Source organism: Nelumbo lutea, chromosome 3, assembly GCF_056320005.1.
Source record: "Nelumbo lutea isolate HS-2025 chromosome 3, American lotus-T2T, whole genome shotgun sequence".
In the NCBI taxonomy this organism is placed as follows: domain Eukaryota; kingdom Viridiplantae; phylum Streptophyta; class Magnoliopsida; order Proteales; family Nelumbonaceae; genus Nelumbo; species Nelumbo lutea.
The window spans coordinates 10,845,747-10,872,106 of NC_142686.1; the positions used below are offsets into that span (position 1 = coordinate 10,845,747).

Below are 26,360 nucleotides of genomic sequence, written 5' to 3' on the forward strand. Positions count from 1 at the left end.
GACTCACCTGACACATGTAACGTATATTTACTTATTCCACCCCAGGAAAACTTCCATTTTCATTTATCCATCCTAAGAGTTGGTTGAATGTTATTTACCATGCACATGGCCAAAATCATTTCCATTTCCATTTGGTCAAATGGAGCAGTATGATGAAGTGTGGACTCTCCCAATCCTGTATTTCTGATCGACCAATATAATTCATCCTTCTGATTGTTCGACCAGTATAATTTGCATTTGCATGGTGTGGTCCAGGAGTAGTGCAGTTGATTGACTAAATGTGGAGGTCCTAATCGGCCATATTTCTTAGCTTCAATGTTTAATTTTAACTGTGTCAATGAGGAAAAAATTGCCTAGCATGCTGATACAAAGATGCTACAGAACAGAACTTGTCATATTCTCATTGCCTTATCCCTTACCTCATTTCCAGCTGCCACCAATGATGCCAAGGAGAAAATTAATCCATGCTCAAGATTACTGAGGGAGAAAAGGCTTGTTGAGCACAATAAACACATGCATGATCCTATCTATCTGAATCAAGGTGCCTGTTTCTGGAGACCCATTTATATTGCGAAATACATTTCTTTTCATGACCACCCCCCCCCAAAAAAAAAAAAAAAAAAACATTGAAAGATGAGTTTGACAGCCCAGAACCGAGAAGCTCTGCTGATGAGATGGATTGCTGTAATTTTGGGGTATGGCCTACCAATGTTTGCCGCATCGATTAGACGACTGAGAAGAGGAAAAAGTGGGTAATATAGGCCAATGAAATGTAGAAACTGAACGAGGCTTAAAATTTAAAATAATACTAACTAGCTGTATTATAATATATATTATCATTCTTCATGCTCCTTCAAATTTTCTCATGGCTGCGTCTGCGTGCTTGCACAGTTCACAATAACCACGTAGCAAAACAGATGAATACATACAAATATACAAGATATTATGAGGAAGAGAAGACAATTTATCAGAGTGTACTTCTACTTGTATAGTTCAGTGAGTAGAAAGATGAGTAGAATGGGTCCTCTCAGATTCTGGAAAATTTGGCAGATCTCTCTCTCTCTCCATGATGACCAAAGGGAGCTTTCAGAAGGCTTGTGACGTAGCTTTCATTCCTCCTCCTGACACCCAGAATGCTTACCAGAACCAGACCACTACACTCACTCTTTGACCGTCCAATAACGAAGAACAAAAAATTTGAATATTCCAAGTAAAAAATATATACGTGGGAAGAGAGACCAGTAACCATCAACTTGAATTTACCGTTTTATCCAGCCTCTATCCTCATCTCTTCCCTTGATATATTGCTGTCTTCTTTGGAGAGAGATTTTAATAGTGGGGAAATGTTTTCGTTGTAATAATGTATATGAATATGTACGAACCCATAGCAGAATAAAATAGTAGTGCTGGGCGACAGAGTCTGATGTAGTGATGTAGGGAAAAGAGGGGGTTTTGGGGTGCATGACGTTTGGATTTTATTGAACCTGGTGATTGTGATAATGGTGGGAATGGTGTATATATAATTTTGCTATATATTTCATATCTGTTGTTATTATTTAACAATATAATTGTAGCAATTTAATATGTGAAAGAAACAATACAACTGTAGCAAACAATTTAACAATATAATATATTATCATTCTTCATGCACATGGAAGTTTCTGCTCGTACCACCCTTCCAATGAAATATAAATAAAATTCAGACTTACAGGTTTCACAAACAAGCAAAATGGAACTAATGACGAAAAGTATGGTAACAGAGCAGTCTGTCTGTCTTCGTAAAAAAAAAAAAAGAAATGCTAGATGAAGATAGACAAGAGAGAACCTCCTTTCTTTTGTTATATTCCTGCATGATATGATTATTTTCTCATGAGATGAGTAGGTCAAAAGTTATGAATGTTTGGTTTAGGTCCTTGAGGATCCATGTATATATAAAAAAAGATTGAAAACTGAAAAGGTGGGCTATTGGGGTTTGGCTATATAGGTAGGAAAACCAAAAATTCTTTTCTATCTTTTCTGTTAAAAGGTGGGCTATTGGGGTTTGGAGGGAATGAATTTGAGTGATTGTTCTCTAAACTGTTAAATATTATTTTATTAGGATCTGCAAATAGAACCCACACTTTCCAAAACCTAGAACAGTAAAAGTTAACCTTATTTTACTTCTGCATGCATGCATTCACATTGACCGACCAACTCACTCTTTTCTCTTTTGATTAGTGCACCAAAAACGAATAATCCATTAATCAGTCTTTCAGTCCAAGCGTCATCATGAATTTCATTAAATGATCACAGGGTATTCCGTAATTTCGTTTGTTAAAATTGTTCCACCAAGGAGACCAGCATAACTGCCTTTATTTCAACATAAAGTGGAATTAGATGGAAACGTTTTAGTGATATTTTTATCCCTTTCACGGAGAAAAAGAAGAAAACTTTTTTTTTTGGTTGGTTCCATATATACATCAAAACTAATTAAAGGAGGATGACTAGCTTGAACAGTCATTCACGCTTCCCAATAATAATTGTACATGTAGCAGGGTTTTAAAAGGAAGCCGTATGTCAAAATTACTGCCCTGATCACTAAATTAATTTAAAGAATAAAAAGTAGAAAGAAGAATTTATGAAACAAACGACCATCACAGAAAAAAATTTGATGGAAACAAATAAAAGACTACAAATATAGGACAAATTCTCAAAAAGGAAAGTGAAAGTAAAACTGAGTCTGTTTCCTTCAACGCATTGTGATTCTTTTCCTTGGACGATTGCAAGCACCAAAGTTACAGAGGAGAGGAGAAAGATGAGATTAGAATCACATAAGAGAGGGAAGAGGGGGCTCTCTCTCTCTCTCCCCCCTTGGCTGTCTACCTTTACTAGTAAGAGTAACCTTAGTGGAAGACCTGTTATGAAAGGATCTAGATGCCATGAATCTAACCTTCCACTTGCAAACGTAGGGAAGGGTTTAGAGGGGAGAAAAATGAAGAGAATTACAAGGTACAACTGCAAATGCCGAACAGCACATCAGAGAGAGAGAGATTATATATATATATATATATATATATTAGAAAATAGGAAGAAAAGGTGGCAAATAGTTGGGGTGGGAATTTTAATTTTAAGTGAAGTAGGTCAATGCTTCAAGACACTGCCAATACCAACTTCCACCACTGGGAAAAACTCCACATTATCACGTGAAGACTTTGGCGGTCACAATCTTGGCCTAGAAAAGCTTATGTACCCTCCAACCAAAGAAAAGATTGTCACTTCTTCCCTACTTTTATTTGCATGCAGTAAAACAAGGCATGAGAGCTCGCGGTAAATAAAGACTCTCTCTCTCTATTTATCTATTTATCTATCTATCTATCTATCTATCTATATATATATATATATATATATAACCCATTATCTACCAACAAAGATTGCAGCTGCCCCATCAACCCACACCATCCAATTTGATGATGATCATAAACATCGATCGATCTGATTAAAAGCTTCCATTTAGGTTGGTCAAAAGTAAAGTTTACCCATTGTGCATCTGTGCTAATTAATGACAGTCAAACAGAAAGTGATCATGGATCAGACAATTGAAGCTCAGCGACAAAACGTGGTGAATCCTGAATCCATCCACATTTTGGATCAGGGTCCTACCTACTCATATCCTTATACCTTGAAGTAGAGCTAGATCTCCTCTCTCCTCTCCTGTGTATCTTTCTTATTACCATATTTGGTAGCTCAAGCTTTCAATATGGGTTTAATTTCAGATGTCACTGTTGCCTTTACTCATCACCGTTTGTTTAATTAACAGGTCTCCTCTTTTGGCCTCATTTAATTCCAGTCCAAATAAAGTTGTGGTTGTAATGCAATTCTTAAACAAATGGTTGCAGGGGTTTGGTTACACCACAGTCAAAGCTAAGTCTTCCTCATGCTTGGGTCAAATTGCAATTGCATTTTATCAGACTGGACCTTCGAGTGGGTTACCAGCTGGGTACAGATCTCAGTCCGATTTGACGTGGTGCAGTTTCATTTTAATCCAAAACGAACCAAAAAAAGATTTACAAACTCTTATAAAAATACAGCTCCACTTTTCTAGCTACTACCAGGATTCTTTTCATACTAGTATAGTATATTCTTCTGAGAAGCACTCAAAATGAGGAGCATGTCATAATAGTAAGCAGCTAGCACTATTTGACTTGGAAATAAAGCCAACCGATCGACAGGTAAACATAAAGGGAGGTAATGACACACTGTGTTGAGCTGGCACTAGCTAGTAAAATATATGTCCATGAAACAAGTCTCCTCCTGCTGCAGGCTCAATTGAAAGGAGAGAGTGATCTGGATCTGGAGGGATGAGTATCAAATTTAGAGTTTTGCTTATTAATTATAATTAGTCCCACAGTACAGGGCTCTTGGAAATGGTCCGATTGTGATAACACATCGTACGTACACAGCACCATGCAGAGGAGCTAGCCTATTAATAATTTGTCCTTATTAGTTAGGACTTAGGATAAATTAGACTAAACATTACGCATTAAACACAGTATATGATCGGACTAGAAATGATGATGAGGTTGTGGGCTTTTCGATGATGTTATCTTTTCTGCACCAGTCTGAAAGTGACTTGCAATGATAGAGAGATGGAATGGGCATCTAAGCTCTGTGAGATGTAGGGCCAAGCAGAGTGAGATATGTGCAGGGGAAGGCCGCTACTGCCAGGACAGCGACATGTGATCCCCACAAAGGCTTGCAACTTTCCCCAGCGTTGCAAGTTTTCATTTTCGTCCAAGTGATGAATTGCACAACATCAATTATATTAATTGCTGCATCCTCCTCAATGGACACTTCAAAGCAATGATGAGTTTGTTAATCAAGCTCGCTCGCTCTCTCTCTCTCTATATATATATATGCTTTAAATTTTCATTCCAATTAGTACTAAAGATATATATATATATATATATATATATATATATATATATATAGTAGTGTACATGTATATGCATTATATATATCTCTATGGTTGGTTTCTACTATGTCATCTCATGTCACATACTCTCTCTCTCTGGTACTTTTGTGTATTCTCACCACTTTACAGAAAGGATGGCACATGGGAACATGGGGCTGGCAGATCAGATTCTTTTTCTTCTCTTTAGGAAAATCATGGCATTAAAGGCCGGGGTAATCTTTCATTCTCATACAGCATGCACGCTTGACTGGTACCTTTTCTCTCAGGCTCGGCCAACAGACCGGGTCCAGCACTTAAAATTAGGAATGGGGACGATGAGGATAAATAAAAGAGAATATGAGGCATCTGATCAATAAAACATGATACACGAGTGGTGCCCTTTTAATTGTAGCCCTAATCAATTAGCTTGATTAATTATTGAACATGATTGCCCTAGTTTTATTTGGCAAATGCCATATATATACTACATGTTCTGCATTTGACTCTAAAGAATTAATTAGGTAATTGAATTGATAGGCCATATCTACGACGTGCCATTGTCTGGCCTGATAAATCACCTCCAACTCTGACCTTGATCACTCAATAGATTTGGGTTGCTCGTACTGTTTGTCGGATGTCACATGGCAACAGAAGATATAGATAATTGACAGGCATCCACTATGGTAGTATGGTGAGGCTCAATCTCTATCTCAATTTCTGGGTTATCAACCTATGGAGTTCTTACCAAGAAAAAATAAATAAAAATCTATGGAGTTGGAGGTACATATCTGTAGACATATCATGGATTTAGGTGGGTGACTGGGTGTGTGTGTGTGAAGAAAACATGCTTCCTTCTTCTTTATCATAATTCCGGTAGTTGGCCTTGAATGGTCGTCCAGTGACATGTGAATTGGCTGTCAAGCAACCAGAGGGTGTTGTTGATTCAAAAGCCCCATTAGGAGGTTATTATCCAACAGCTTTGAACGCGACACCCATGACCTAACGTACTGAGTTATCTCTCTGCTTCATGTCACGTCTTTGTTTCCTATTCCTAAACAAATCGCATATAAAGGAAAATGGTACTGATTACTGAATCACTAATTATTTTTGTACCACGGATTCAGTAAGTTGGGAAAGCAAAGAGAAGTTTGCAATTATTTTGTTAAGCATTTTCATTCATATTATAAACAAAACAAAAGTTTATGTATAAATGATAAAGGAAAACAAATATTACAAATCATGAAATTTAAATCAAGGACTAAGCACACCCACCTCAACACAACACAAATAAGCATATCAAACTGCTTTGTGTGTGGTATTGGAGAATCAGAAGCCCAATTCATCTCCGAAAAAACACATGACTGGTTTATTAATTATGAAAGTATATTTTATGAAACATGAAGCAAATGAAAAATAATCAGAGTTTAATGTGATTGGTTGAAATATAGATTTAACATACAACCACAATGGTTAAACTTCGAATATAACATGCAACACTTCACTTATGATTCATCAGAAAAAAAAAAAAAAAAATCTATAATCTCTATCAAGACATCAGATTTCATTAAGAATAACTAGCTATCGCATTTTGTGACTATTTTCGGTACCAAAATCGCATCTGTGACTTGTGAAGACAGACGCATGACGATCAAACAATGATCAGATGGTAAATTTCGAAATGTCTACTCTTCATTTCTCAGATCGATAGAAATTCAAAAGCATCACCTAGACGGACCATCCACACCATCAATCATTAGGTCTATATTCATTAATTTTCTCATCTTCTTTTCCAAAGGTTCTGTTTGTTAATAGTGCAAATTTGAATTAGATACAAATTTTGAACCTGAGTCAATTTTGCATTTATTTATAATTATGATTTATACTCTTAAATGATATAAAATTTGTACTTTTTGTCTCATTCGCACTTACTAAAAGTGTGAATTTCACAACTCAAAAACTGATGCAAATTTTGCACCACCTTCCTACCTCAATTCAATCTTATATGAACTAGAGCCTGCATCATTTTGCACCACATCTCAATTCTATCTCATATGAACTAATAATCCTCCTACCATCGTTCTCTTTCATGTAAGTTGTGGGATCACATTATTTTACTGCTCACAAACAAATAAGACAAGCCGACAAGGTCAAATCTGAAGAAAAAAAGAAACTAGATTTTACACAACCTATTTGCACTAGACATTTGCACAAGTGCAATGGAAATTCACACTGCAAGTCTGCAACCAAATGCTGTCAAAGGAACAAGGATTAGACGGACAGGATGCTTAGTCATCTAGCAAACTTGAGATGTCACCAGGGTGGTGTTTGGACAGAATTGTAGTATTTATCATTCTTCCACCGTCGTCATCCCAACCCCAATTAAACTGTAAGAAAAAGCTGCGGCCCATGAGATGGGACCCACAATATGCGAGAAGTCTCGGTCCAAGAATAAGTAGGGCCCACGACTTAGATGGTTATACTTGCTTCTATTGTTTAGTGTTTACGTACGAGAGACTAGCATTCCACTGAGTAGTCTCCATCTCCCCGGCTAACAAGACGAATGGGAAGATCAACTAGTACCTGAAATAAATTCCCCACTACTAGCCAAAACAGTTTCTGCTGCCATGACATGCCACATGGCACACTATGATTGGTGGTTTATGCATAAATTCATTCACCCTACCTATTTTAGGAACCAAAGATGTGACTCGGGTGGAAGCTATACATTAGCCCCCAAAATTTTTCCACAACAAAACAGACCCAACCATTCTGTGTACTGTTGTGGCAGTAATTGGGGCTGAAACTGAAAGGTTAAACTACGTACCTTTTGACCGTTTATGACCAAGTGCTTTGCTCTGGATATAGAAAGCTTAATACACATTCTAATTTCTAATTAGCTGATGGGATCCACTTGTTGTTGGAGTCTGGGATGGACCGGTTCAACAGTTTAAGGCTGCATGTGGCATTCCTTATTTTAAGGACTTTTCTCTTATTTGCTGTTAAAAATTCAGTATTCTTAAGCGTGTTTTAATTACAAAAAGGAGGTAAGTACTTAAAATAAGAAATGTCAAATGCAGCCTAAACCATGCCCACTTAAGAATCTCAGTGTAGTTGTTCAAGTGAACAGAATTCAAGCTTTTCAGATTTTCAAGGTCTACAGCTCCAGTATTGATTGCTTATGTTGATATGGTTCAGTTTCTATGAATTGTGCTGTGTTCGCCCAAGCCAGGGGCCACCCAGAGTAAACTAGAGAAGGGAAAGCTTTGAACTTTAAACTCAAAAGGAAAAAATCCAGTGAAAACAAGAGAAAAGGCAATGGAGAAAAGAAAAAAGAACAGGAATGGTTTAATTCCTTGCATTCAAAGCATAGATTCGCTTAAGTTGACTTGACACTTGACAGTCTAGGAAGTAGGAAGTATCACCAACAAATGTTGACCACTTTTTAACAGATGAGATGAACACTATAAAGAGGAAAAATCAAGAGAGAAATAGAAATAGGGTAATAGCTTTGCAAGCCAACAACATCAATCACCTCATCACCTCGAGCGAGCGAAGATGCCATGCCCATGCCCATGCGTGATGACACATCTCACAAGAATGTCCATGTCTTCCGACTGGCGTCTTATGCCCACAATCAAGTTAAGCAAGCTGTCTTCCACAAAGAGGTCCCCATCCAGCTCCAAAAGCTAAAACACTAGATTCCCCCCTCAAAATCCATAGCATAGGTTCATCAGAAACTCAGAATACCTATCGATCCTGGCATCATCAATAGCCTAACTACTCCCAATAAAGCCTCCCTAGAAAGGAGTTACAGAAGTTGCATCATGTTCATCTAAGGTTAGCACTGAAGTTAAAGCTCAAGCCTAGACTGATACATTCTAAAGGCTTTTTTCCCCATTTGACAAGGAGAGAGCCACCCCAAATGGAAATATTGGGCAATGACGTCATTGAATCATTCTTACCTGCTGATTTATGATGAATCATTTTGCTTTCTTCGCTTTTGCGCATTGGTGGTCTTGATTTACCTTTCAAGTGTCTCCAATATCTAAATAACACCTCAAAACTTCAAACATAATTTGTTCCATTGGATATCCCACCACCCCAAGAAAAACGAGGACAAAATAAAATGTGTGAGAGAGAGAGAGAGTAGTCTGACCACCTAAAGCAGTAATAACCAAAAGAAGCCAAGAACTACAGAATAGACTCGTACCCCTATAACTGAGTGACCACCCTAGAAGGAAACAAACAAGAGTTGCCAAAATTTTTCATAACGTGATTCAAACCCTTTTGGACCACCCGCCTAGCAATGGATGAAGGGGATATTGCTGCAATGTAGGAAATCTATTAGAAAGCTCCCAATTAATCAATAGGAATTCATCTTTACTAGAAAAAAAGAAAAAGAAAAAAATTAGAATTCATAGTAATGCTAACTTAAAAAGTAAAATAGAAAAATGTCAAGGGTCTTAAATTAGAAATAAAGGGATGCCCTAGAGACCCAAATAGGTATATTCAAATCACCAGCTGATATAGGTGGAAAACCAAATATGAATAGTGGGTTTCCGGAAAATTGTAGCAGCAAACTAAATCCAAGAGAACAAGCTCAACTCCTACAATTCACAGCGGGTAGAGAGTGGGTAGGAAAAGTGAGTAGGAAATCTGGGTTCGGGAAATAACAAACAGCTGCTAATTTTTGAAAAATCTAGAACCATTCCAGAATGTGGAGTAGAATAAAATATAAAAGAAAGCAGCGAAAAGGGCTGCACATCCATCTAAAACTCTTCTTCAAAGAACATGCTACACTAAGCCTCCAAATCTTGAATACTGATAAAGAAAAAGAAAAGAAAAGGACTCAAGATAAAAAGCTGAACTCAAGGCTCAACCCCACCTTGGATAGGCAAACCCACTTTCCAAACCTCTTTTGGAGTTTTATCCTCTCATCATTTTCTAAACCTCTTTGGAGTTTTCCATATGCACAGACCGTCCTATTGGATAATCATTTCTAATTAGAAATATGTAACTCCTCTAACTTCTCTCAGAAAAATAGCTCTATCCTCAGGATTTATGTTAAAAAATGGCTTTGAAGGCAGTAACATCTTTATATGGTTGATAATTTCAACAGACAAACCAAGAAAATGCCCTAATCCCCATAGGTTTCTGCAAGTTGTTTATAGCAAATGGAATACCAAAAAACTTCAACAAGCATTTAGATCTCTAGGAAGGGAGAAAAACTCAGCATAAGATACCTTTGATGGAAATTCCACCAATCTGAGATTGTCTTACACTGCCGGTCCCAAGCCTAGATAAAGGAGCGTTGTGTCAGGTTGGCAGCTGGCACTAAAACTTTTGCCCAGCTCTCATGGTCATGTATCTTGATTTGTCTGCTTTCATGCTAAGGCGCCTCAATTGTGACACACTACACCTTAACCCAAGTGTAATGTCAAGCACCTACAATTTGACACTGGATATGGGACTGAACAGAATGGAAACAGGATTCATGTAGCCGACAAGGCTTGGATGATGATGATACCTTTGATGGACATACTCACCCTTAGATTCTTACACTGAAGATCTACTTGTGGAGTATTTATGGCCTTCCACATATTAGGACCTTCCTATTAGATCATGGATTCTAGTTGGAAATTTCTGACTCTGGTAATTTTCGTTGTAGTTATCACTTAAAGAAATTTTCTAATTCTAGTTCAACTTGTCAGATTTACCAAATGCTAACCTATTAGCTTAGAGATGGCAATTCTAGAACCTTCATGACAGTAGCAGGAAGTTTTGAAAGAGCTGGAGTGATTTTTCAATTACTGATATAGTAAGAGTGTGGAATGAAGTGGCACACACTGCTGAGAAGAAAGAAAGAAAAGTGATGGAGTGGAAGCCCCTAGGTCCCAACAAGATTAAGCTGAATTTTGTTGGAAGCTCTATAGGAAACCCGAGAATGGCAGGCATTGGTGGTGTGCTCAGAGCATACTCAAGAAAAGTTTTGGCTATGTGCTCAGGACCTTTAGGGGATGGTGATTCTTTAAAAGCTGAACTATTAGCTCTGCTACAAGGGTTAAAAATTGCCAAGCAAGCAGATCTTAAGAACTTGGAGGTAGAAGGAGACTCAAAAATAGTGATATCAAGGGAACTTAATGCCCCGTTCACATGGATCAGAAGAACTGCAAATGGAACGGCTGATTCTTTCAAAGGCAACAGCTTTTTTGGGCTTTATTGTAACAATTTCCCGTGCATTGTCTGCTTACTAACTTCTGTTATTCTGTATTTAATTCTCTTAATTGAATAAAATTCTCATTACAGTAGCAGGAAGTAAGACAAAGAGACTCCAAACACACATTAACTACAAAACTCTTAAAATGTACCAGAAGCCAGAAGTCCCATTAGTCAGAATAAGAAATGAGAAAGAGAAGGATGATGTTTTGATGCATTTTCAGTGACAAATAAATTCCATCTTTCATTACAAAAAACCGTAGGATCTCATTGCTGGGTGTTGTATAGAGATTGTGGCTATCCATCCAAATGTAACCAAAGCAAACATAAGTCTTCAAAAATCTTGCACAACCATGGAAACGTTTTATGACTTCTAAGGAAAACCAAGATCAGTTAATTAGTTATAGAAACTTTGACTCTAGAGAGACTCTAGAGATTATCAGATTATTAATGCAACAAATATAGTAATAATTACCTGTTAAAAATAAAACATTTCTTCTGTAGTCATAACCAAGAAGTTATAGTCAACCCCAACTATTTAGATATTCAATCTAATCTTACATTTGAGGTTAGGAGCAACCTTTTCCATGAATTCCTTTCTAATAATACCATATTGTCTGAACAAGATTGACAAGTAGACCATCAAGCCCATTATCATTCTCTTTGCCATAGTAATGCATAGCTAGAAGTTCTAGTTCACAATACCCCTTTCAGACATCTTACTCAAACTTAATAGCTAGTTGTCTTCCCCACTGTGCTCCATATGCTCCTATGGAAAGTGCTTCACTTGTCATTTTCCCTGGTAAAGTGTTATCGATTTACCTTCTTTGCAACATCTACATGGCCCATCTTGAGGAGATTCTTTGAACATCCTTAGGAATCAAAAAATGATATGAGATATATTATCCCTTCTTGAATAAAACTTTCTTGCTAAGTACTTAAACAGATTAGCATATATTGTTAATTCTTCCCATGTATCAAACCACGAGACTTTTCATCATAAAGCCCTCCAGCCAATAAATCTAACAAATTTAGCAGACAAAAAATTTCACTTAAAATGGTGATGACCTGTCTTTGATGTCTCAAGAATAAAGTCTAAAACAAGGCATGAGAACAAGGAAGTTTTGGACAGCCTATTCAAGCAGCATATACTAACCTATTTTGGTCAGCATACAAAGCAAATGCAATCAAATAAACACCAATGAATCCATGGCCACACACTTCAAGAAAATGCTGATCCGTCTTGCATTGAGTAATTCACTCTCAGGTCCACCCTTGTACAGTTCAATACTGAAACTTAGTGTTCCTTTAAACTACCCTTCTTTCCTGTTTTTTTCCACCATCCACACTGATTCCATTTTTCTTAATTCGGATTAGCTGAATGCGGTGGATGTATAATGGGCTGTGGAACCAATGATAATGCCCCACGCCAGTCATAAAATGCTTGGGGCCCACAGTGAGAGGTTGAATGGTTAGGCCCATGTGTTTTATGACTAGTGCTGGTCGTTATCATTGGTTCCACAGCCTGATAAACAACTATTGTGTTCAGCTAATCCTATCTCCATTTTTCTCTACCAAAATAATGTACTTCAGGAGCAGATCTTCCAGGCATTAAAAAACAGAGGAAAATATCTATTCTTTGCCTCCCCCTCCAGTGTCCTGCCTCCTCTTGTTTCACTAAATCAAAATTGTTAAAAGCTGTTATTTCTCTAAGTATAGTACCACAGGGGTACTATTGTAGTTCTACTCTTTTCCTTTTTAGTTGCTGTCACCCTAGTATATATACTAAAAAGTTGGCACTGCCAGCAACCTTTTTGGCTCTCAAATCTTTCTTCTCTCTCTCTTCTTTCTTCCTTTCTTCTTCTCTCCTGCATAACATGGTATCAGAGTGGGACTATCAGATCTGAAAAGGAGGGATCGAGTGAACTGTTCCCTTCGCACCAGACTTCCAGATCTGTCGCCATCATCTACTGTTCAAGTGATTGAAGATCAAGTCTTCTCTTCACGCATGAAGTAATCTCTCTCCTTTCCTCTTTTTTTCTGGTCATGCACCAGGGCAGAACCTGTTCTAGGTCTGCTGGTTGGATTTGAGGTGACCAGCACCTCTGTCTTTCCTTATTTGTGGGGTTGACTGACCCCTGTAAAATCTGTAGGTCGGTGAAGACCTTTTGTGTGAGCGATAGCAGCTTTTATGCTGAACCTGAAGGTCAGAGTGACCTGTATTTGCTATAACAGCATCTATGTTTGATGCGTAGGTCAAGAAATGACCTGTACGCCCTGTAACAGCACCTGTGTTTATCAAAAAAGGGCTTGTTAGTACTGTAACAGCACCTGTGTTTATCAAAAAAAGGGGTAACAGCACCTGGTGGTATCATGGTTTCAAATGTCACTAATGTCGCCCAACATATGTCGATGTAGAGGCTCACCAACATGAAAATGGATGGTAATATAAAAATTACATCATTTCAGTCGACATTTCCGAAATACCCAAATCGCTCCAAATAACCAAAAAAAAAGAGTTTTTCCTATTATGTCGACAAGATGTCTACTAATGTACATTAATAATATAATATTAGTATATTATATTATTATATTACAGTATATTAATATAAATTATTCCATTAATAATTTCTATTTAACATTTCAAATAAAATATTTATAAAAAGAATTAACAAAATATAAAAACAAAAGAATAAATTAATTACTTTATAATGTAAAACATAAAATATTTTTTCAAGTAATAAAAATATTAACTAGTTAGTATTTTTTAAAATATTTATTAAAACCAAAAAATGTTTATTAAATTTTATAATAAATCATATTCTACATTTAATATAAAAAATCAGAATAAACTTATTAAATTTTATACTAAATCATAATTTATTATAAGTTTAGTATTAAAAATCATAATAAATTCATTAAGTTTTATAATAAATCAGAATTTATCATAATCTTAATACTACAAAAGGAGAAACAGTTTATTAAATTTATAATAAAACATAATATATTATAACTTTAATATTTAAAAAATCAGAATAAATGTATTTCTATTTACTAGTGTGAAATAAATATATTCAAATTTATAATAAATCAGAATTAAAAATAAGAAAATAAAAATATCAGATAACCTTGTAAAAACATCAAAATGCATAATAAATCAGTAAATCACCATTTACTAATTTGTTATTGATCTTAGTTTCTTAGCTTTATATAATGGTTGGGAATAAGATAATAGTCTAGAAATATGTATTAATGCTTCTTTTATCATTTTACAGAATATCATTGCATATTCCCACATATTTCATAGTATTTCCACAATGTCTCTAATTTTTACAATATTTCCCCTCGACATTTCCGACATATGTCTTATATTTTGGTAAGCGACATTTCCTTTGACATCGACATTTTAAACCTTGGTATCAAAAGGGGTTGTGTTTCTTAAGAAAAAAAAAGGGGCTTCCTTTCTCCCTTGGTGTTAGCCTTCTTTTTTAAAAAAGGTTTTGTGCCCATTTTAAGAGTTTTTTTGAATCTATAACCATGAGCAGTGAAGATTCTGTTACGTCCGGTGTTTCCTCATTGCAGAATGGAATGAGTGGGGGTGTGGGCCTATCCTTTCCCATGGATGTTATTCCTCTCGATAGTTTAAATTATTTAGAATGGTCAAGAGGGATCAAGTTGTACATTACTGCAAGGGGAATGATGGGTTATATAAATGGGAGAATCAAAGAACCTAATTCTGGGAGTGTTGAATATGACAGATGGAACCAGGAAAACAGCATGGCCATGTCCTAGCTTTTAGGTCTATGCAACCTCAAATAAGAAGGAATTTTATGTGGGCTGAAATGGAAAATGAAATTTGGGAACAAGCAAAATCAACCTATTCTGAGTTGCGTCACTATGCAAAAATTTATTAGTTACATGTAGAATCGTCCACTTGTAAACAAGGGGAGAGGTGCCTTTCTGTGTATTACTTAGACTTGACCTCTGCCCGGAAGGAGTTAGATCATTATCAGAGTGTGGACTGGAAGTGTGATGAAGATGCAAAATTATACAAAAAACTTGTTTCTCAACAAAGAGTGCTTGAATCCTGCATATGAATCTATCAGAGTTCAGATCCTAGGTAGCAAGGATCTTTCCCTCCGTCCAGGAAGTTTATGCTATTGTACAAACAGAAGAAAATAGAAGGAACTTGATGAACAATTTTGGAGGGGATGTAGTTGGGTTGTCAGCGAAAAGGAGTGTGGTTATAGGTGGGGGAAAATACATTTAAGAGGGGGGACTCTCAGAAAAATGCGAATGACAAAGACAAATTGTGGTGTACTCATTGCCAGAAACCCCGACACACCCGAGATACATGTTGGGATCTTCATGATAAACCGAAATGGGCTCAAGATTTGAGTAAGAAGCAAGATTCAAATCTAAATAAAAAGTCAGGACAACAAAGTACAAGAAATAACACTATGGAAAATATGGCTTCTCAGGAGAATCAACCCCCCATTACTACTGTGACTTAGACTCACAATTCCTTCCATGACCATTTAGAACTCTATGGTAGAGCAATTTGTCAGATGGATGTTCCTCCCTCAACTTCATTTGCGTCTACATCAGGTAACTCTGCCACAGCTTTCCATGTTGCATCTCATACCCTTGACACTCCGTGGATCATTGATTCTGGAGTGTCTAAACACATGACTGGTATGTCCTCTTACTTTTAAACCTATCACCTCCTTTTTGGAAGAGACAAGTTGAGACTAGCTAATGGATCATACACTACCATAGATGGTCAAGAAACCATTTCTCTTCCCTTTGGCCTTACCCTGTCTGATGTTTTACATGTCTCGAGATTTCCCATTAATTTGTTCTCTGTTAGTAGTATTACTAATTCCTTAAATTGTTCAGTAACCTTTTTCCCTTCTTACTGTGTGATCTAGGATCTGGCCTCAGGGAAGACAATCGGTAGAGGATATATGATGGATGGGCTTTACATGTTGGAGAATAAGGCTGGTCTTCAAGTCACAAAGTCTAAGAGTCAGTCTTGTAAGAGTTAAGTCTATTTATGGCATTGTCATCTTGGTCATTTATCTTTTGAGCCTTTAAAAGTAGTGTTTCCAAAGTTGTTTAAGTCAGTGTCAATTTCAAAATTTATTGCCAATCTTGTCAATTGAGTAAGCAGTGTAGAACTCATTTTTCTTCAAAGAATAATAAATCTGAATTTCCTTTCCACATTGTTCATTCTGATGTTTGGGGCGCCGTTACTTTACCATCTAAGAGTGGCTGCAAGTATTTTATTACTATTATCGATGATTACTCCAGATATACATGGGTATATCCCATGCGAACCAGGGATGAAGTACCAAAAATTATCCAAGATTTTCAACGGATGATTTTCACCCAATTTCAAACTGAAATCCAAATCTTTCAATCAGATAATGCCAAAGAATATTTTCATAGTGATCTCATGGAATTTTTTGCTTCACGTGGTTCACTTCATCGTAGCTCTTGTGCCCGAACACCACAACAAAATGGTGTTGTTGAAAGAAAGAACCAACACCTTATTGAAGTGGCCCGGGGATTACTAATTCATATGAATGTCCCAAAATGTTTTTGGCTTGAGGTTGTCCTTGGTGCTACCTATTTCATCAACTGTACGCCCTCTCGTTGGTTAGAGTGCAAAGCCCCACATCAACTTCTTTTTCCAAAGGCTCCCCCCTTCTTTCTATTCCTCCTCGTGTGTTTAGTTGTCATTGTTTTGTTCAAAATCTGTCACCCACTCGTGGAAAATTAGACCCTCGTGCTATTCCTTGCATATTCTTGGGGTATTCTTTCACTCATAAGGGATATTGTTGCTTTGATCTTGTTTCTCGGAAGTTTTATGTTTCCATGGATGTCTCTTTCTTTGAGAGTGAGCCTTTTTTCCATGTTTCTCCTTAGGGGGAGTGTAGGAATGAGGAGAAACTGGTTCAGCTCCCTCATCTTCCTGATCCTCCTCCCTTTCGTGTCTTCTTTCGTCGTCACAAAGGCCAACCATGTTCAAGAGCTGTGGAGAACCTAAAAGTTGTACCACCAATGCCATCAAACTCTTCGGGGGCGGATCATACCCATTCAGGTATCTTGGTTCCTATCGATGTTCCTGACCCTATTGCTATTGATACTTCTGTTGCTAATGACCTTGACCTTCCTATTGCTCACCGGAAAGGTGTTAGGTCTTGCACCACTAAACACCCCATTTCCCACTTTGTTTCCTATGAAAACATTTCACCCTCTTTTCGGGCCTTTCTCACTTCCATTGACAATGTTCCTATCCCTAAGAATGTGGCAGAGGCCCTTTCGGTGCCTAAATGGACAGATGCTATGAAGGAAGAAATTAATGTTCTACATAAAAATGGCACATGGGAACTAGTAGATCTTGTTAAGGGAAATGATCCAATTGGATGTAAATGAGTTTTCACAGTTAAACATAGAGCTGATGGCACGATGGAGCGGATAAAGCTCGTCTAGTGGCAAAGGGGTTTACACAAGTGTACGGAATTGATTATGTAAAAACTTTTGCACCTGTTGCCAAGATGAACTCCATTAGAGTTCTTTTCTCCCTTGCTGCTAATCTTGACTGGGATCTGCATCAGCTCGACATAAAAAATGCCTTCCTGAATGGTGACCTTGAAGAGTAAGTATACATGGTACAACCCCCTGGTTTTCGGGCTCAAGGTAATGAACAAAAAGTGTGCAGGTTAAAGAAATCATTATATAGGCTGAAACAATCACTAAGAGTCTAGTTCAACAGGTTCCATGCAGCGGTTCAGCATAAAGGATACAAGCAGTGTCAATCTAATCACACATTGTTTGTGAAAAGAGGGGAAGGTAAAATTGCAGCACTGATAGTATATGTTGATGATATAATTATCATTGGCAATTGGAAGGATGAAATTCAAAAGTTGAAGATTTTTCTTGCTACCCAAGTTGAATTAAAGGATCTAGGTCCTCTAAGGTACTTCCTTGGAATTGAAGTGGCCCGCTTACAAAAGGGTATCTTCATTTCCCAAAGAAAGTATGTCCTAGATCTACTCCAGGATACAAGAAAATTGGAAGTGAAGCCAGTTGATTCTCCTATTGATCCTAACCACAAATTAAGTGACTGCCAAGGTGAACCTATCAAGGATGTGAAACAATTTCAGAGACTTGTAGGAAGATTGTTATATCTTTCTATGACTCATCCCGACATTGCTTATGCAATGGATGTTCTTAGCCAGTTCATGCATACTCCTAAGACCACTCATCTTGAAGCAGCAGAAAGAGTTCTTAGATATCTTAAAAAGTTCTCAGGTGCAGGCTTGTTGTTTCAAAAGCACGGGCATTTGAAAGTTGAAGTGTACACTAGTGCAAATTGGGCAGGATCTTTGAATGACAGAAAGTCAACTAGTGGCTACTGTACCTTTATAGGAGGAAATCTAGTTACCTGGAGAAGCAAAAAGCAGAATGTGGTAGCTAGATCTAGTGTTGAAGTTGAATATTGGGCAATGGCTCATGGAGTGGCTGAAATTATGTGGCTAAAAAATTTGTTGAGTGAGTTGGGTTTTCCAGTGGACGGACCTATGACCCTATTCTATGATAACAAAGCAGCCATAAACATTGTTGCTAATCCAATGCTACATGATAGAACTAAACACATCGAAGTCAACAAACACTTTATCAAAGAAAAGGTCTTCACAAGGGAAGTGTGTACTCCTTATGTTATCTCTGAAGATCAACTTGCAGACATCTTTACAAAAGGGCTACATCACTCACGGCATCATGATTTATGTGACAAGTTGGGCATGATTGACATCTATGTCCCAACTTGAGGGGGAGTGTTAAAAGCTGTTATTTCTCTAAGTAGAGTACCGTAGGGGTACTATTGTAATTCTACTCTTTTATTTTTTAGTTACTGTCGCCCTAGTATATATACTAAAAAGTTGGCACTGCCAGCAACCTTTTTGGCTCTCAAATCTTTCTTCTCTCTTCTCTCTCTCTTCTTTCTTCCTCTCTTCTTCTCTCCTGCATAACAAAAATCATCCAAGTGCCCATCAAATTCCTTTTCCCTTGTTGCTAGAACTTCAACTTCCCACAAACAACTCCTCACCATTTGTCTTTGAGATTCCAATCCAATCAGAGATGATACCATTGCAAGCTTGCAATCTAACTCAAGTAAGCATCTTATAAAGTTACAACTCCTCACCATTAGTCTCTTTGAGATTCCAATCCAATCAGAGACTATACCGTTGCAAGCTTGCTATCTGACTCAAGTAAGCATCTTACAAAGTTACAACCACCCAATCAAAACAAAAGTAAGTACTAACTGGAACATTACCTACTAGGTTTCTCCCAAATTATACATTTCCAAGAAAAAGGTCAGCCCACAATGTTTCCCAGCATTTATTCTTCTTTCTTACATGAGCACCTTCTACAACATTATTCAAAAATTAAAAAAAAATAAAAAATAAAAAACTTCACTTGTTTCACTCAGACCATCTTCGAGCCCATGTCATAGATGAGAGATGACATCACTTGACACTAATCAAGTTGGAGGATTTCTCAGAAGAAGATGGTACAAACAAGAGGAGCCCACTCTGATTGGAAGACCTGAGCTGGGCAAAAAAGCATAAGAGCTTTACAAAAGCAGAAGCATAGTAACATAAACTCTTTGATGGATAACAAAATGTTCATTGCTAAAACGAGAAGTACAAAAAAGGTAAAGGCATAAGTTCATACCAGCCTCTAAACAAAAGTCTGTTTGACTTTATATAACTCACAAATTTCATTATATCCCAAGAGCTACCTATGAATATCATACATAAACCCTAACTCCCTCTGATCCAAACTACAGTCAAGACAATCAATGAAGAAAGATCCAGAAAACCTCTTTCCTTGAATAATTGTTCAGTATTTTACTTACCATGTTCTCCCCACTGATCAATTTCCCTAACACTCAGTGAATTCATTTCAAGCATAGATGGTCCACCAAATTTGATTTTTGTGTGTATTGGGATGGAGTGGACATAAGGTATAAGGAAATGATTTCTCATGATTCTTATTCATCTACTTGCTATTTTTGAATAGTCTGGCTTAACTGTTCCACTTGCTTTTGGTTAAGAAAGTGTGGAATAGAGAGGTAGGAAGAAGGGAATTATGTTACTTGGACCAAAAGCTGTCATGAATTTCTACCCAAAGAGAAAAACAAAGAAGCTGTCATGAATCATGATACTGCTCAGTTTTGCTCTAGAGAGAAGGAAAAGAAATGGCATGACAACTGCTTTGACCTGCATGCATGTTTCATGACATTGTTCAGTTTTGCTCTTCAAGAACATATTTAACAATTATTTACTTCAATAGACCATAACGATTGGAAACTCACCCCCCTCCACTAGTTGTGATTTATTATAACCTAAAAAATGGCCTTACCAGTAGCACAAATAAAAACTAAATTATAAAGGTTGGCCATAATCTAGAAGCATCAGATTACCATGAACTTTTTTTTGTTTTTCTTGTTTTGTTCAATTATTTAATTATTTATTTTTGAAAAAGATGGCACTAAGCGTATCTATTTCCTACTTAGAGGCCATAAGTTTCCTCTTAAAATATTTTATTGAAAAAAAAAGAAATTATTAAATAGATGAAAATTCTTCAGACCAAAGAGATGGACATCATGGAATCATTCTGATTTATAGGTGGACACTAATTTGCAGACTGTTAAATTCAAGGTGGCATGTATGGACTATCATCCCTTCTTTGCACAGTTACAATAACAAAACAAATATATCAGAATGGAGACACCAAATAGCTACTGACCATTTGGAGGATCATCTATTGAGCAACTTTAGACAACCCATGAACAAGCTACGTGCCAAAAAAATAATGTATGGCTTACCTTAGCTCTTTCAAATTAACCACATAGTAACGCATTACAAACACCTAGAAAACACAGAATACTGTTTGACAATAAGGAAGACATTAAAAAAGATAGGGGATAAAGACACCAAGAAAAGGTTACCATTAGAAGACCGCAACACCTTGAGAACCATTGTCATTTCTGTTCCATGCAAAGCAAGGAGCTAGAAGCAATTACCAAAATTTTCAATAAAATGTGCATAAAGCAGGTCACTATTATCCACCAGAAGACCTCAGTCTGAAATAGGCACTTCTAGTTCAGCACATCCATGTATTGTAACATTTCACATATGGTCAGCATATTGGAATTTAACAGGAAATCTCCATTTCTTGCTGATTCAACCATTCATCCTCATACAATTCCTCATAACAGAACTATGAGATCCTTCTAAATCGGTCCATGAAAACATTTTCTCCACCCAACTAATGTCTTTATTTTAAAGAGAAGGAAACAGGCAAGGGTCCACTGGGGGCCAGGATGCCTTCTTGCTTAGAATAAGACTTTCACTAACAACATGAAGAAAATATCTCACTCAAGAAGAATGATACTTACCCTCCATAATGGAAAAAAATACCTGTACAAAAAGGTAAATAGAGAATATTCAAGAAGCAGTTGTATGCACTCTGATTGCACTTATATAGTTCCAACCATTAGAGCAACTGTGGCACCTTATACAACCACGCTTTCATTATCTTCTGACCCAACTGAGAGTTTCCCTGTCTGGAAGTGATTAAGCCAGCTATGAAAACCCCAGTTAAAAGCTCACCTGAAATATTTACAATCAGCAAATGAACTAAAAGTGAGTATTGGAAGAGAAATAGCAGAAAACAATTATTTATCATTTCCAATAAAACCATGATTCAGTTTCCAGATTCAACTCTAGTGAATTTAGATGAACAAAACCTGCAATTGATGTGGTCTGTTAATTGATAATAATGTCTATACTGTTGCTATCCCACAAGCAAATTGGGCTGTGGAACCATAAACCTAGAAACTCAGCCATTTGAAAACAAAAAATTAACATATGCAAGAGAACAAAAGAAACTGGACAAGATTCTGAATTTTCTGCATAGACTATAGAAACCTAGACTTAAGAATAATAGAAATTGTAAAACTTAGACAACACAAAAGTTTGATAAGGATAAAAGAAGCCTATCATGCAACGGTTCAAATGGATAGAAATGTCAACTGAGAGCAATATAGGACAGGAAGTAAAAAAAGCGGCAAAAGTTAACATAGAACACTGAAAAGGATAAGGCAAATTGAAAAAGAAAACCAGCTACTAACTGGATAGATTCTTTACAGAATTACTTGTAATTTTGTCCTTGAAAAGCTAATCATGTTGCATCGTTTAACCTGAAGAAATGTTTACTTGCAGAACAAAACAGAACTAAAATATATTTACTGAGCCAAACTTCAAGCTTGTTAAATTGTTGCAAACAGAAGGAGAATAAGACATAACCCAAAGGAGGAGGAGGAGAAGGGCATTGAGCCAAACTTCACCTCAGCCATGATTGTAACTTGCACATGGATTAGAACAAGTGAACCCTGCTCTACTGAGAGGCCCTCTCTACCCACCATTCGAATAGGGCATTGGCATGTCTTTAAACCCTTTTGTATTCATTATATGCCCAATGGTACTTTTACCCAGATCAATAAAAGCCTAAGGCCTAACAATTCAACACTACATGGCTAATGACAGCATCTATTTCAGACATGGGTGACGTGAAGATTCATATTTTAGACAGTATAGATGAACAATATCTGGACGTACTAGTGTGAGATACCATGAGGATGCCCAATATTCGGCAGTCAAGCAAGTCCAACTTCATCTAGAGCCCAGAATTTCTTCCCCATGAGACGATTAATTCACCTTAATCTCTACAGTTACTGCCTTTTGTTTCCTTAACCTCCATTTTCTTCATTTATTTTTCAATGGCACACATTATTTGCTTCCTTTTTTTTTCCATGGTTTGTATTTTCCTCCGCTTCAACCATATGCTCTCTCATTTCGGTTCAGGTTCCATCAATTCCATAAGCGTATGAATAATGTGAAATGAAACTGAAAGAAAAACAATCAGGATGGAAAGTCAATTTTCACTAACTGCTTGCCATGTAGTTCGCGTAGGCTCAGTTCGTAAGGAGTACAATACAAATATGTACAGTAAAAAACATATAAAATAATACAAAATGTAAGGTTTTGCACTCTTTCCAAACTGAGCCTTAAGAACAAAAATTTTAGACATAGCAAACCAGCCAGGAAAATTTGCCAGAGTTCGTCGATATCTCTGAAGTTATTACCGGTTAAAACTAATAAGTAGCTAACCAGTCTGAGGATATCGATTCAAACAGAAACAAATGATAAGAAAATAAAAGAACGATGAAATGAATAAGCAGAAAAATCTAAAGAATACGTAATTCTAAAACAAACTCATTACCTATAGGAACAAGAGGATTATTGGTGCATCTCTTCTCATTAAACAGACATTCTAGTTCAGAATCTGAGATACTTATCTTCTCCATTAATCCACGAATCAGAAAAACAATAATAAAAATAAAATCAGAAATCACGAGAGCCGGGAAAATCGAATAAAATTCAAGACCGCCAAAACGATGAACTCACAGTCACTCTTCCCCTCGAGACGGGATCTGCTCCTCACAAATGGGCGCCTAACATGCACATCCACCGTGCATTGGGAGCATTTCCCGTGAATAATAATTAATAGGTACGGAAGATGTTTCCGATGCATGATAGGATGTGTATGTGAGGTGCCTGTGAGGCGCCAGTCTGTCTCCTTTCTCTCACTCTTCGTTCTGTTTTTTCAGATTCAGTCCGGTACGAATTCACATGTGCTGCAAGTTGCAACTACGCCAATTAAACACGGAAACGTCAGTGATGAAAACTTCATGAGATCAACTTTTTATTTCCACCGATGACGTGTCCGTGGACAATAGCAAGGAAGTGCTGAGACCACGCTTATATCCATTGGACTTGGAACACCTGTGATCAACAACCGGAAAGGCGTTGTTCGTTAAGCCATTCAACGGGGTAAATGGGTAAATGCGCTTATCAGGCAAAACTTAGGATTAGGATTCATGAAGCTGCATTTTGGCATTCCACTTATTTTATGGACTTATCTAAAAACTCGGTGTTCATGGCACATTTTAAATGTAAGAAGGTGATAAATCCGGAATGTTAAATGCAGCCTATTCGAATAACCCCCTCATTGGTATTACTTGAAATAAGCACACTCATTCAAATAATTACTGAAAATAAATGGTGGGATTTAGAAAATAAGTATTTATTTATGTTTAGCAAAAAAAAAAGTCCAGAATAATTACTTATTTTGAAAATAAGTAGAGCTGGGCCAGTTTATTTGAGTTGATTATAGAATAAATATATATTTTTTTTATTTCAGTGAAACAAAACTGTTTTCAAAAAACCTCAAAATACCCACATACAATATGTATCGAAATTTCGAGCCTTTATTCAACTATAGAGCGATTTACAAAAACCTCAAGTCTCCATTTTAGAATGTTTTGTCATATTTTGCTGTATTCTTCACTCCAAGCGATTTGTCCCTTGTATATACAAAAACCTCAACTCTGCTTATCTCAACGCTTAAAGCATCAATAGGTTCGATACTGAAAAAATCACATCAATCGATTAAAAGCATCGATACACATGGTCTAATTAATTAACATGATATGGGGTTATAGAGTGAATGTTTTGGTTTCAAAGCAGTGTCTTAATTCTTACTGGCGGGGACGGTCTAATTAACAAGATATGGAGTTATAGAGTGACTGTTTTGGTTTCAAAGCAGTGTATCAAAGGAATATGTGAGATGCATGAGATTTGTTAAACCAAAGCTAAATAATAGAAATATATAAGAGTATAGAATTGTTTTATATTTTTTCATTTTAAAATAATAATAATTATTTATATTTTAAGTTTAATAATGATATAGAAAAGATATGTATGATATCTGAAAATTTTTTGACCAATCAATTGGTATCATAAATGTGGTAGCCAATAGGTGTTATTTATCAAAATTCATGGGTGGTTTTTCATTAATTGGTCAAAACTCTTTTGATACCATATTATCGTATCTTTCCTGCATCATAGGTTTTCCCTTATATACTACTATTAATAATTTTTTTACAACACAAAAATAACAGCAATTAATTTCAAGTAGCATTGTTCATCATACTAATGAAACCAACCAACTCGACTCGAGTTGGTTGATTTTCTAGTATTTTTGGCTGGATTTGGTTCAACAATTTTCCAATTTGACCAGGTTAGATCAATTTCCCAAACTGACCAGGTCACACACACGCACACACACATATGGAAAAATCACCATACTTTTTATTCTAAAATATTTTATATCATGAATTTAATTTTCAAATTTATTTTTTAAGTTTAAGTCTTTTGAATCGACTAACCAAACAGAAAATCGACTCAGACTAATACAACCTGAGTTGGGCAAATTTCACTAATGATCAGTTGGTTTTTGAGTAGGAGTGCAAATGGATCAAATCATGATCCGATCCTATATTATTGGATTCAAATAGCCCCACTTTGAATCTTCGGATTGGATTAGATAATAGGATCCAATCAAAAATCAAATCAAATTAGATCACCCAACCCCTATCTGATTCGATAAGATTTGATCCGATATATATTTATTTATTTATGTATAAATATATATAACAAACATATATATGTGTTGCTTATTTATTCATTTATAAATATATTATTTATATTGCATTTTTGTAAATTTCTTATATTATTTATTTATTTATAAAACATGTACATATATGATGAAAAAGTTGAAAAGATACTTGTAGTTTTTGGTTTTTTATTTAAATTGTTATATTTTATTTTAATTTTAATAAGTTATTAATTTTTTAAAAATCAAATCAGATCGGATCAAATCCAAAAATCTGACTTCCTCATTGGATTCGAATTCAGATCCATGTATATCATATATGGGGTCTGCAATTAGCAGTATCGGATCGAATTCAGATATACCCTTATTCAAATTTGAACCGATTTGTTTGCATCCCTAGCTTTGCGTGACCAACTCCCCAACCTAACCACATTGATTTGGTTGCCCAAACAACTTATAATTGAACCAGATCAACCCATGAATACTCCTAATTTTAGCAAAATTTATAGTCTAATCACTAATAAACAAGAATAGTTTAATATCCAATAATTGTTGAACATTTATAGCGAAAATACACAATTATTGAAAATATATTGGTAATAAAAATACAATAAATATA

At 36.3% G+C, this 26,360-nt stretch overlaps 1 protein-coding gene across 2 annotated transcripts; it reads right to left on the reverse strand.

The window, feature by feature from the left end:
- Nucleotides 1-11,608: 11,608 nt before the first annotated feature.
- On the reverse strand, nt 11,609-23,762 carry LOC148862892 (RING-H2 finger protein ATL48-like). Of its 2 annotated transcripts, none has more exons than XR_016108962.1 (3): nt 23,507-23,762; nt 21,737-21,834; nt 11,609-12,018 (listed from the first exon to the last, which is right to left on the reverse strand). XR_016108962.1 is itself a non-coding variant. In XM_088974419.1 (3 exons), the coding sequence occupies exons 1-3, from the start codon at nt 23,589-23,591 to the stop codon at nt 21,601-21,603; spliced, it is 225 nt and encodes a 74-aa protein (XP_088830545.1). In that variant the 5' UTR covers nt 23,592-23,756; the 3' UTR covers nt 21,233-21,600. The 2 variants fall into 2 exon arrangements, 1 of the variants encoding a protein (XP_088830545.1); XM_088974419.1 differs by lacking the exon at nt 11,609-12,018 and adding an exon at nt 21,233-21,642 and having other exon boundaries at nt 23,507-23,756.
- Between the last annotated feature and the right edge of the window lie 2,598 nt (nt 23,763-26,360).